General features: G+C 40.8%; 1 protein-coding gene across 1 annotated transcript in view; it reads right to left on the bottom strand.

Annotated features, from left to right (window-relative positions):
* Nucleotides 1-14,166, bottom strand: part of FMNL3 (formin like 3) — a gene marked incomplete at its 5' end in the record, with an annotated part of 53,582 nt that overhangs the window by 23,999 nt on the left and 15,417 nt on the right. Inside the window, 4 exons of the mRNA XM_015814744.1 lie at nt 471-545; nt 3,028-3,121; nt 11,323-11,399; nt 13,098-13,206. Coding sequence (XP_015670230.1) covers nt 471-545; nt 3,028-3,121; nt 11,323-11,399; nt 13,098-13,206 — 355 coding nt within the window. The remainder of the gene's footprint in view (nt 1-470; nt 546-3,027; nt 3,122-11,322; nt 11,400-13,097; nt 13,207-14,166) is intronic.

Genomic DNA, 14,166 nt, shown 5'->3' with positions numbered 1-14,166 from the left:
AGTCCTACATTATCCATGGAATACAGTTAGTCCTCAATTTACAACCGCAATAGGGATTGGAAAATTTATCATTAAGGTGTGTGGTCATTAAGTGAGACATCATGTGACCACAACTTGCAAGCTTCCCTGCCACCTTCCCCATTGACTTTGCTTGGTCACACATGGTGATCACGTGTCTGAAGGATATTGCAACCATTGTAAATGCATGATGGCTGCCAGAATCATGATCTTATGAGTGGAAATACTGCAACGTTGTGAGAGGACCAGTTGTAAGTCACTCTTGCAGGGGCATTAAAACTTTGAACAGTCGCTAAACGAATGGTTCTACGTTGAGTACAATTGATCATCAAGACAGATAACATATATCCAATGTGTCACTTTGTTTCCTCCCAGCATTGGGCTAAATGAGCTGCTGGTATACACAATTTCAAAGCAAATTCATTCTTGCATATTTTTTTTTAACTACTTACCATGAAGTCAATATTGCTATCCTCATTACGGAAATATTCCATCAGTTTCTCAAAGCGATGCTGCTCTTTGCATACCTAAGAAAAGAGAGCACATCCGGATCATAAACATGTTGCAGTCCTGATCAGCCTGCTAAATACAGATCATTCCACTGATACTGACACATGTGCTCCTCCACATAGCTGCGCAGTGGTTACTTTCATGTACATTCCCAGAGTAATTTCTTTCTTTGGTCACATACCCAGAGAAAGAGAGTTTTGTTATCAGTAGATGGTACAAGAGGGCAAGTACTGTGTTTGAATTATCCCCACAGAAACACAGGTATGCTCCTTGTCTTTTGAGTCACACCTTGAGGGCCTACTGGTTTTTCTTTAATCATTTCAGGCTGTGTTCATTTTATACTTTTCTTTATTAGATCAAGCTTTGACAGGACTGGCAGCCAACTGGAACATCTAATGAACACGTGATCTAATGAACACGTGATTCAATTTCTCAGAGAGAAATTGAAAGACAAAAAGCACAAGTATAAAAAGTGGGAAAAGGGGCACATAACCAAGGCAGAATATCAGCAAATAGTCCGAGCCTGTAAAGATGAAGTAAGGAAAGCTAAGGCTCAAAATGAACTAAGGCTTGTCACAAAAATCAAAAATAACAAAAAAGCTTCTTTCAACATGTAAGAAACAAGAAAAAAGTTAAAGAAATGATTGGTCTATTAGTGGGAGAAAGTGGCAAGAAGGTGACAAGCAACAGGGAGAAAGCAGAACTATTTAACTTGTTTTTTGCATCCATCTTTACACAAAGGGAAAAAACAGTCCAACCTATCAGAAACAGTACCATAGAAAACAGATTTGAAACACAAGCTAAAATAGGCAAGAAAATGGTAAGTGAGCACCAGTCTACTCTAGATGAGTTCAAATCACCAGGACCAGATGGATTATACCCCAAGGTTCTGAAGGACCTGGCAGATGTGATCTCAGAACCACTTTCAAAGATCCTGGAGCATTGGGGAACTACCAGAGGACTGGAAATGAGCTGATGTAATTTCTGTTTTCAAAAAAGGGGAAAAAATGGATCCAGGAAACTACGGACCTATCAGCCTGACCTGAATACCTGGGAAGATTCTGGAAAAGATACCGAATCAAGCAACAAATCAGCAAACACCTAGAGGCAAACAAAGTCATAACCAAAAGCCAACATGGGTTTGTCAAAAATAGATCATGCCAGACAAATCTTATTGCATTCTTTGACCAGAGGACCAGAGGAATGCTGTATATAATTTACTTGGACTTCAGTAAGGCATTTGATAAAGTAGACCACAACCTACTACTTGATAAGATAGAAAAATGTGGGTTAGATAGCATCACCACCAGATGGATTTGTAGCTGGCTGACCGGCCGTACTCAGTATGTGGTCCTCAATGGAACTGCATCTACAAGGAGGGAAGTGTATAGTGGGGTGGCCCAGGGCTCTGTTTTGGGCCCAGTGCTCTTCATCATCTTCATCAATGATTTGGATGAGGGGACAGATGGGGAACTCATTAAATTTGCAGACAACACCAAGCTGGCAGGAATAGCCAATACTCCAGAAGATAGGCTCAAGATACAGAAGGATCTTGACAGACTTGAATACTGGGCGCTATCTAACAAAATGAAATTCAATTCTGAAAAAAGTAAGGTTCTACACTTAGACAAGAAAAACCAAATGCACAGTACAGGGGGTATCTTGCTCAATAGTAGTGAGAGGGATCATGGAGTCCTAGTGGACAGTTACTTAAATATGACCTAGCTCTGTGCTGCAGCTGCCAAAAAAGCCAACAGAATGCTAGGCTGCATAAACATAGATTCAAGGTCACGTGAAGTATTAATACCACTTTATAATGCCTTGGTAAGGCCAGACTTGGAATACTGCATTCAGTTTTGGTCAGCATGATGTAAAAAAGATGTTGAGACTCTAGAAAGGGTACAGAGAAGAGCAACAAAGATGATTAGGGAATTGGAGGCTAAAACATATAAAGAACAGTTGCTGGAATTGGGTTTGTCTAGTTTAATGAAGAGAAGGACGAGGGGGGACACGATAGCAGTGCTCCAATATCTCAGGGGCTGCCACAATGCACCTGAAAGCAGGACAAGAAGCAATGGATAGAAACTAATCAAGGAGAGAAGCAACCTAGAGAAATTTCCTGACAGTTAGAACAATTAATCAGTGGAACAACCTGCCTCCAGAAGTTGTGAATGCTCCAACACTGTCTGAAATGGTGTAGGGTTTCCTGCCTGAACAGGGGGTTGGACTAGAAGACCTCCAAGTCCCTTCCAACTCTATTATTATTACTGTTATTATTATATCAGTTTTTCTCTATTTTCCTCCCTCCCCGTTTGTATCTGTCTCTGGGTGGTGATCAAAGTCCTTTCATCTAACCATTGTTTCCATCTGCTTCCTTATTATTTGCATACCCTTCCTCAATCTGGTGATCCAGATACGTTGGACTTCAAAACCTACAATCCCCTGGATCTTCAGAGTTTGATACCTATCCTTTTAAATAGATAATAAAAGCAATCTCACCTCCTTGAAGTTCTCAAAGGCAGCCAAAATGATCTCATGGCCACCTCGCACAAGACACACAGCAGCCAGCAATTCTAATACCAGGGCTTTTGTCCTAGGGAGAGAAAGGAGACACACAACTGATGGACAAGCAACTAGGAAAAAAATCATGGAAGCCACAATGGAGAAATGGCTGGTGAGGATGATGGAACTTGCAGAGATGGCTAAAATAACCTGTTTGAATAGAGAAGAAACAATATCCTTATTTATGGTTGACTGGAAACTCCTATCAGACTTTTTGCATAAAACGGAAAAAATGGACTTATAATTGGTGGTTTTAATAGTTATAAAAAAACCCATAATAGAAAAGAGTGAGTTTCTTTTGTAAACAATGTAAGAGATAATTTTGTAATTGCACTTATATTTACTGCAAAGAAAACTGGAAGATCCTTCTGTTTCTTTTGATTCTTTCTACGCTTTTTCTTTTTTCTTTTTCTTTCTTTCTTTATAGCTTTTACTCTTTATTGGTTTGTGTTAGTTTTTATGTTTTTTGTAAAACATTCAATAAAAATTTACAAAAAGAAGGAAGGAAGGAAGGAAGGAAGGAAGGAAGGAAGGAAGGAAGGAAGGAAGGAAGGAAGGAAGGAAGGAAGGAAGGAAGGAAGGAAAATTCATCTGGAAAGAGTAGTGTTGTTATTGTGTTTGTACACATAGCACTAGCCCTAATGTGGAACTAATTAGGCCTTTCCTGTCAGCTTTGGTTATTGGTCCTGGGAATATCACAATGTGAGAGTAGTCTCCATCTGCTGCTCAGCATCTGATAGTTCCTATTAAAAAAAATACCTTCCCCATTTGCAATTATGTCATTGTTGAAATTGCTCTTTAAAATCAAAAGACATTTCACCATACACTAAATCTGATCATTACTCCATGTAACTCAAAGTCTGGCTCTCCCCTTAAAAGTTTCAGAACCATGAGCTGCATAGAGAGGATCTTTTATATGCAAAGTACATGTTCCATCATTGAATTGTTTCCCCTAATATATCTCAAACAAAACCTAGAAGGTATTGTAAACATTGAAGCCAGATTCCTATAAGCATCATAGTATATAGTAGATCCACATACTGAAGTATAGCACATGTTTTGCAGTGCAAAGAAAAATAAAAACCCTACACATATTCAGTTCTTTGCATATCTAAATAGGGATAGGAAAGAATTATTTTTGAAACCTAGGGGACCTAGTGTCAGATATATAGATACTAGTGGTCTGATTTCTTACAAGGAAGACTATTATGGCATATTCGGTGGAGTCCAGTGAATTAGTTCAGCTAGATCTCTTTTATTAGGAAAAAAAACCCCCCAACTTTGGTGGAATGAAGTGCAGAATTACTACCTGTCTACTAGTGGTCTCCCAAATCAGGAGATTAATAAATGGCAAAACCAGATCCATCAGATGATTTTTACATTTGCTTATTTTATTTTATTTTTTTTTCAATCTACATGGCTGCCCATCACACGGGTGATTAAGAAGAGTTAGAAAATAAAACCAACAACAAAATAAAATATGTAGTTGTCAACCAAGGTAAAAACCAATAAACAACAATTAAAATAACCATCACATGGACTCTGACAATCTGAGTCTCACGCCTGGGCACACAATCATGTCTTCAGGCCCTTGTGAAAGACCAGCAGAATCAGAGCCATCTAATCTCTGGAAGGAGCATGTTCCAAAGGGTGGGTGCCATGACAGAAAAGACTCATTTCCTGGGTCCCCAAGACGATATTCCTTAAGTGGCAGGAACCATGTCTCCTACCAGATCTAATGGGTGGAAGTGTTTTGGGGGAGGGGGGTCCCAACAAATCAACCAGTCCCATGCCATTATCTAATTTCAGAGGATTAAGAGAGGAATTAATTACAAGATATAAAATTGTGTCATCTGTGCAGAAAGAAAAAAAAAAAGATCCTGAGCTGTAGAGAAACTATAGTTATGGTTAACATTATAAATATTTTATAGAACATATTCAAAAGATGCCAGAAATATGACTTGCTCACATGCCTGCTATTCTCCATATGTGCATCCAACCATCATTTAATGCCAAGTGTTAAGGAATATGCACTAAACTGATTTAAGATATGAACAAGTAACTTTGCTGGGGAGTTTAGGTAACCAATGAATTCACATTAACAACACAGCCAGGCAGTATTTCTGGCTGATACAGAGCTTTCAGTAAGACCAAACAATACTGAAATACTGCAAAACAAATGCACATCTGCTTTACCAATTAACATATGTTTGAAATCAGATTTACTAGCTGGCGATAGGCCACATTACAGTATTGTTTAGTTTTTCAGAGTTGAAAGCAGTTTGAAAAATGTACCACTGCTGAAAAGGAAAAAGTCATCATACTGTTACTCTTACTAAAAAGATATTACAAACGATTGTGATATTTCACAAACCTGCTGTCAACTTCTGAAACGAACCTGGCTGAAGCCATCTTTGTCATTCTCAGTTGCTACACAGATTGGGAGGAAGGGGGAGGGGGAAGAAACTGAAAGGATTGCTAGACTAAACACAGAGCAATCCCCTGGGAACCAAAGTCATTCCCACTGGTGCTGGAAAGTGTCATGGAGCCCACCAATTTCTCTCATTGGGTGGCATGATCAACAGCATGGTAGGGGGAGGGAAGTGTTACATTTAGTTACATTGAATTCCTGGAGGAAAAGTTAGAGTTGGTTTCACTTTTGACCGTGCCGATATTATGTATACAATAAACATGTTCTTTGAGGAAACTTCAAGCCTTGAGTTCTGATTTGTTTGGGTCCATTAGTCGGAACCATGACATTGAACCAACTTTCCAAATTTGTTTTTCTGCTCTGAGATAGAAAGCTATCAAAGAGCTCTCTTTGGGGTCCTGAGCCCTGGCCACCTACCCAATTCTTTTGGGAGGATGGTAAAGACTCAGTGAAGATTCCAGGATGGAGAAGAAATGGGAAGCGACTACTAACCCCAGAGCAACACCTGCAGATGGGACATGGACAACTGCCTAGACTAGGGATGGAATTCCACTGATGGGGGCTCAGCCGAACGTTTATGCAGACAAATCTGACAGGCCAGTGGTGCGGGAAGAAGTTCTACCCGTTGGGGATCAATACCGAGCAGAGGAAGATTTCCAGCGCAAGAGTACCCCCAAGGCTGCCGAGGCTGAGTTCGCCTTGATCTTATCCTACAGCTTTCTATAATTCACACTAAAATGGAAAGTAAAGAGAGCAGCAGGATGGGATGAGTCAGGGGAATGGATGTACCTGGCAGCAGTCCATGGGCAATCAGCCGAAAGACCGAAGGAGAAGTTCAACCAAATGGAAATCAGAGAAGTGACCCCAGTTGCGAGGTACGAGGTCTCAGCTAGGGCCGAGACTAGGATGGATCCTTGTTGGGACCCCATACCAAAGAAAAACAAGAAAGTCCAGTTGCCTCATGAAAAAAAGCACCTTTGGTATAATCATAAGATTAGGAGGGGGCCCGCTTCTCACTACGCATAATGGTCAGGAGAGGAAAGCCACCTCCACTGAATCAGAAAGTGAGCCAACTGAGCCTTTGAAACTTGCATCAGAGCAGTTGCCAGGGGTCCAACTCATTCCCAAAGAATACTGAGATCTGGCCGAGGTGTTCAGTGAGAAGGAGTGTGATGTGCTTCCCCCTCACTAACTGTGCAATAGAGATCTTGCTGGGAGCAAAACTCCCTAAGCCAAAAATGTATTCCATGCCCCCCAGGGAGATGAATGAACTAAGAGAATACATTGACAAAAACCTGGCTATGGGCTTCATCCAGCCAGCAAAATCACATGTAGCTGCCTCTGTGCTGTTCAAAGAAAAGAAAGATGGAACGTTGAGATTGTGCATGGATTTCAAGGGCTTAAATGCTGTCAGTGTGGAAAACATGTATCCACTCCCCTTTATGAAAGACATGTTAGCTCACATGGCTAAAGGGAAATTTTTCACCAAGTTGGACCTGCAGGAAGCTTACTACTGAGTGAGAAGTAAGAGTAAGATGAATGGAAAACCGTCTTTAATTGCCTGCTGTGGAGTTCCCAATTCAATGTGATGACATTTGGCCTCCAGGGGGCTCCTGCCATGTTTATGCAGTTGATCAATGAGGTGTTACATGACCATCTATACAAAGGGGTCCTAGTTTATCTTGACGACATCCTCATCTTTACAGAAATGATGGAGGAACATGTCAAAGTGGTTCGCAAAGTGCTCAAAAAATTATTAAAGGTGAACCTTTATACTAAACTATCCAAATGTAAGTTCCACCAAATCCACCTTGACTATCTAGCATACTGAATCTCAAATGAAGGGGTGGAGATGGACCCAGACAAAGTCAAAGCCATTCTAGAATGGCAACCCCCTCAGACTCGCAAGCAACTACAGAGCTTTTGGGTGTTTGCTAACTTTTACCAGCAGTTCATTGCCTCCTTTGCAAAAATAGCCTTACTGATTACTGAACTGTTAAAAACAAAGGGGGGAGGCAAAACCCAGTCAACTTTTAAGATGGACTATGGAATGCCAAGCAGCGTTCAAACAACTTAAAACATTGTTCGCAGGGAAGCCAGTCTTCAAACACCCTGACCCTGAGGAACAGTTTATCATCCAAGCAGATGCCAGTGATGTTACGGTGGGTGCAGTTCTCCTTCAAAAAAACAGCAAGGGAGTCCTACAACCATGCACGTACACCTCCAGAAAACTCACCGACACAAAGCAGCGATGGGCAGTATGGGAGAAGGAAGCGTTTGCTGTTCGATGGGCATTGCTAACCTGGCGTCATTTCCTAGAGGAGAATAAGATTCCATTTGAAGTGTGGACTGACCATAAAACCTTAAGGCACTCAGAACCCCATGGAAATTTATCTCCCAAGCAGGTTCAGTGGGTGCAATATTTCAATCGTTTCAACTTCTCTTTAAAGTACATTCCTGGAGGGAAGAACTTCCTAGCTGACGAGTTATCCAGAATGGCAAGAGCAATCGTGAGGAAGTGGTCAATGCTATCATACCTTTGCCACAAAAGGCCTCTCAGGTGACCACTAGACACCAAGCCTGAAAGCAATCCACCAGCCCTGGCAGCAGCCTGATCCAGAAACTTAAGGTTGAGCTGAAAGAGGACCCCTGGTTCAAAGACAACAGACAAGTGTTGATATATAGAGATGAACTAGCCTGGAAAAGCTCCAAGTTATATCTTCCTAGCACCCTCAGGGTCCAAGCCCTGCAACAAAGCTATGATGCCAAGCAAGCAGGTCACTTTGGATTTTTAAAGACTTTACACTTGGTAAGGCGGCAGTTCTGGTGGCCAGGGATGAAAAAGGACATTGAAAACTATGTTAAGAGCTGTGCAATCTCGGCAGCTATGAAAAAAAGACCTGGGAAGCCCCCTGGATTGTTACAACAAGTAGCAGACCCATCCCAACCATGGGAGGAAATCGCAATGGACTTCATTGTAGATCTCCCTGAAAATAGTGGAAATACAGTAATCTGGACTGTTATTTCTCAAAGCAGGCTCATTTTATAGCATGTCCTGGTCTCCCTTCCGCCCAGAGGCTGGCAAAGCTATTTTTAAACCACCACAGGGTTATATTGAACCAAGGGGTTCAGTTCACAGCAAAATTTTGGATGGAGTTTGTGAAACTGATTGGATCCACCCAGGGACTCAGCTCGGTTTTTCATCCGAGTACAAATGGAGTTGCTGAATGAGAGAATGCATGGAACAATACTTGAGATGCTAGGTTAACTATCAGCAAACTAATTGGGCAGACCTGCCTTTTGCTGAACTGGCATACAACAATACTGTACACAGCAGTACTGGACTTACTCCTTTTAAGATAGCTACTGGCAGGGAATTCGTTCCTATGCCTGAATATCCCCAAGATCCCCCTCCTCACAAACCGAGTGGGTGAGCTCATTGCAAAACGCTTGGGCTAATGTCACATGAGCCTTAGCTAAAGCAATCAAGATTCAAAAGGAATAAACTGATAAAAGGCGATCCCCCCCAGAAACCATTTCATATAGGAGAGAAAGTCTATCTCTCAACCAAATACCTAAGATTAAAATTACCATGTAAAAAACTGGGACCTAAATTCATCAGTTCTTTTCCCATCGTAAAAATCATACGCCCTGTCATGGTAGAGCTAAAACTCCTACGAATCTTGGGGAAGATACATCCAGTTTTTCATTGGAGTTTGTTGAAAAGAGTTATAGAATCAACATTGAGACCAGTACCCCAAATAGCTCCAAGTCCTATTATGGTGGAGGGTGACACCCATTATGAAATAAAATGGATTCTCGATTCTAGACTGTATAAAGGGAAATGATAGTACCTAGTTAAATGGAAGGGTTACCCTTTGTCAGAGGCTACCTGGGTAAAGAGCAGAGATGTAAAGGCAGATTAATCCAGAAATTTCATGATGAACATCCCCAAAAGCCTAGGGAAACTTCAGGCGACAGAGATGAAAATTAGTATCACATTAATATGTATCTATTCTTGTTATTTTCCAAGAACTTCTTTCTCTTTAGGGGAGTCCAACTGTCAACTTTTGAAACAAACCTGGCTGAAACCATCTTTGTTGTTCTTAGTTGCCACACAGATTGGGAGAAAGGGGGGAGGGAGAAACCAAAAGGATTGCTAGACTAAACACAGAGCGATCCCCTGGGAATCAAGGTCATTCCAACTGGTCCTGGAAGGTGGAGAGAAGAATTGTCGCGGAGCCCACCAATTGCCCTCATTGGGTGGCATGATCAACAGCATGGTAGGGGGAGGGAAGTGTTACATTTAGTTACATTGAATTCCTGGGGGAAAAGCAAAGAGTTGGTTTCACTTTTGACCATGCCGATACAGGTAGTCCTCGAGTTAGGAGCATAATGGAGCCTGCCCTTTGTAACTCGAAAAATTGTGGGAGTGAATCTCGTACCTCAAATGAGATCACTCCCTTGCTTGTTAAGTGAAGATGAGGTATCTCAGGGTGGGAAAGGCCATGGAGGGCCTAGTAATGGAACAGGCCCCCAAGGCCTTCCTTACTCACTAAGATACCTCATACTCCCCCCTCCCTTCCCACCATGCCGGACTCACCTTGAAAAGATCCGTCTCTTCTCTGCCACGGTTCCTGCTGCCGCCCAGTTCTGAGGCCGGGAGATGCTTCCGTGTGCCTCCGGGGGCTGGATCAGGGTACTGGAGGCCTTCTCCAGGCCACTGCCGCCTGAGATCGGGGGATGCTTCTGTGGCCCTCTGGCAACCCGTTTCTGCACGGCAGTGGCCTGGAGAAGGCCTCCAGCACCCATATCAGGCCACCAGAGGGCCACAGAAGCGTCCCCTGGCCTCAGATCCGAGCAGCAGCAGCCTGGAAAAGGCCTCTGATGCCCCGATCCGATCTCCGGAGGCACGTGGAAGCATCCCCCAGCTTTGGTTCCATTCTCTGTTGCATAGAACAGAGGCCTAAGGTACCATGAGATCACGTGAGATCAGTAGCGTGAGATCTCACATGATCTTGTGTTACTTTAGGCCTCCATTCTCTGCAAACGCATCGAAGACCTCGAGCAGCCAAGAAAGCGAAGGATCTTGATCTTCGCAGGGTGATTATTGAAAGCCTGACGCCTAGGGAGACCCGGGGCGGGGGTGGGGAGGAAGGGAATAATCAGGGTGAATGTTGCAGAGCCTCTGCAGTCACTCGTAAGGACAAACGACTGCCGTAGTGATGCAATATTTGTAATTTTGGGTCTTGCTCCTAAGCACTAGGGGCCCTTATCATGTAACTTCGAACAAACATTAAGTGAACACTCGTAACTCGGGGATTACCTATATTATGTATCCAATAAACATTTTTTTTGAGGAAACATCAGGCTTTGGAATTCTGATTTGTTTGGGTCCATTAATCGGAACCTTGACACCTGCTCACTCTGCTTGATTAGCAGGAATAGTAAGTCAAAAGAAAGATTTGTTTGGCCTCACACTATGGGACACAATACTTCTATCTAGGTCACTTTCAACTCTTTCAGAAAATACCTATTTGCCTTTTTTATAAAGAACCCAGAAGACTGCACTTCTAGTAGAGTTTGGAAGATTGTGTTTTCTAAACTTATCAGAATATTTGTATTTCTATGATTTCCATGATATTAGAAACACAAAATTAATGAAATAATCTTGAAATCGCTCATTTTTCAATATTAATGTAATCCATGTAAACTGCGCCATATAAGCTTTAGTAAACCATTTCAAAATTAAACAACTATCTTCATTTCCATGGGGCTCATTGAGTATCAAGTTGTCTTACCTGGGATTTTTATTGTTCAAACTGAGGGCAATCTCATTAACAGCGTGAGGATGTGACATAACCAAATTGAATCCATACTGGAAGGGAAGAGGATTTATATAAATATTAGAAGTTATAAGAAACAGCCAACTAAACAGATAGCTTTATTTAAGATGTAACACACATAACAGTATATAAAGTACCAAGGGTGCTTTTTCAAAAGAAAATTGGACTTTGTTTTTCCTTGAAGATGTTTTGCTTCTCATCCAAGAAGCTTCTTCAGTTCTGAGTGTCAGAACTGAAAAAGCTTCTAGGATAAGAAGGGAAATGTCTTCAAGGAAAAATAAAGTGCAGTTGCCTTTTGAAAAAGCATATTTGGGACAACGATGACCTGGATGACTGAGAATCTCCATAAACACATATATAGACAAAGGTGGTTAAAAAAAAGAGAGAAGTGAGAATTGTAAACAACAGATAACAGTATATGAAGCACTGTGCAAATGTGTTTGAAACAAGGATGATTTGCAACAATAAAAAGGTATAGAGATACAGAGAAAGGTGTTTATGTAAAGTAGATTTAATCATTTTCTTTTTTTGACCCTTGTGTCGTCGTCACCATCATCATCATCATCATTGATCATCGCACAGTTGGCCAGATATTCAGACTGGATTTGGCATTTTTATCTACCTATCGAGTTGTTGTTGTTGTTATTACTATTACTATTACTATTACTATTACTATTACTACTACTACTACTACTATTATTATTATTATTATTATTATTATTATTATTATTATTATTATTATTATTATTATTATTATTATTATTATTATTATTATTATTATTATTATTATTATTCCTGTAAATTAATATTTTTCTGTACTCTGCATTAAGCTAATTATCCTGAAAAGGGATGTCATGATGAGTAGGCAGGCACAGGGCTTTTTTTGTCATAGAACGCCCAGAACAGAGTTCCAGCACCTTTTTTGGATGGAACCTTGTAGGGTAGGCAAGGTGGGTTGTATGACGTGTGTGAGTTCCGCACCTTTTTTTTTTTTTTTTTTACAAAAAAAGCACTGGGTAGGCATATATGTTTTTTAAAAAGACATTCCATGTAAATAAATTATTAAGTCCTTTAAAATATCACATATAGCATAGCTTTGTTACACATAAATCTGATGCATAGTTAGATAGCTACAAATACTCAAACAGAATACTTGGATAACAGGGAGGGAGAAGTAAAAAAGAAAAGTATATTAATTTAACAAAGAGGAGTCATACCAATTGCACTGCAACTCACCACCCAGATATCTCTTTGGAAATACCCACTATTTAGGAATGGTGTCCCCCATCTTCTGACACTCCATTTTCAAGTATATTCTTTAGACAGAATGGAACTTTTAAGGCATAGCTAAGTGAAATTCTTTACTGGTACTGACATTAGAGGTTAGGTCCAGTCAAGATACTACACTGCTTGGAGAGCCAAAAACAACTGAGGTTAAGTGCCAAGCTTGGGGCTAAAAATGACCAGCAGGAGGTGCTGTGCCAGCAGAAGTAACAATAGGGTACTTTATTTTCTCTTCCTGCCCCCCCAAAATCTCTCAGGTGTTCAAGCCAAAAGTTCTCCTGGGGCAAAAGCAAATTATAAATGTAATAAAATGCATACACAAATTTAAAATCATTTATTCTATTAGGGTAGAGTCCAAGTTTCCTGTAAATTCACCACAGCCAAGCACCCCCAAAACCCCTATCCCAGCTCAAAGCCAGCACTCCTAAGGGTCAGGCCAGCGATACCTGATAGTTCATGATGGCTCGCAAACACAAGATGCACACGTGCACATCATCTTTCTGGCTCACCAGCCGTGAGTTCTTCAGAGCTTTTCTGCTGGGAAGTGTGGTGTATCTGGCAAAGAGAAGAGAGCCCTAGATTTAGCAAGAAGCAGTAACCTCCCCAAAAGAATGCTGTCACTTGCCAAGGATGAGGTCACAGCCACAGCTAAGAAGGAACACTGGAATTAGAACCACTGGCTTCTGTCAGGAGATTTGTCCAAGATGTATGCTTTCCTTCAGGAACAAAAAAAGGCTGGGTGGCCTCAGTACCTTACTTGCAATCTGATAGCTGTTTTAAAGACAGAAGGCTCCTAGAATTGCCAATCAGAAGACATTCTGCAGTTATCCCCTCTTTTCCTGTTTTGCAGATCTTGGTAGACAGAGAGGTTTGGGGCATGAGGGAAATTAAATAAATGGTAGATATATACATATACATATATACATATATACATATATACATATATACATATATACATATATATATACACACACACACACACACACACACACACACACACACACACACACACACATTTCTGGGAATATATATATATATACATATTTCTGAGAATATATATATATATTTCTGGGAAGCAACTTCAAGTCATTCAGGGGATTTTCCACATGTTTTATTTCCCTAGTATCATTATCTGTTTCTGTCAAAAACAAAACTTAAAACATCCCAAAATGTTACTTTAGCAAGATGAAGGCACGTGGTTTTTTAACAGCCTAAATCAGGAAAACCCAAACCAAAGCAATTAAGCAAAGCAATTAAAATGTTTTTAAAAAACCAAGACAGCAAATTAGACTTTTGTTGATGGGAAATAATCCAAATTTGGAAGAAAATAATGTCTTCCGTGAGAGAGAAACTAGTAAGTTCTCAAAAATGTGGCATGTGATCTAAACATTTGAGCGGCAGAGAGAAACTAGAGGTGAAAGCTTCAGATGTCATTGTCAGAAAAGAATGTTCAGCTAAGAGAGGACATCTGCAAAAGCTATGATAAAGTTTAGTTCTTCTCCTCAAATGTTCCAA

This window comes from Protobothrops mucrosquamatus, unplaced genomic scaffold, assembly GCF_001527695.2.
Source record: "Protobothrops mucrosquamatus isolate PMUCROS unplaced genomic scaffold, P.Mucros_1.0 scaffold280, whole genome shotgun sequence".
Lineage (NCBI taxonomy): Eukaryota > Metazoa > Chordata > Lepidosauria > Squamata > Viperidae > Protobothrops > Protobothrops mucrosquamatus.
This window is presented reverse-complemented; position numbering and strand designations above follow the sequence as displayed.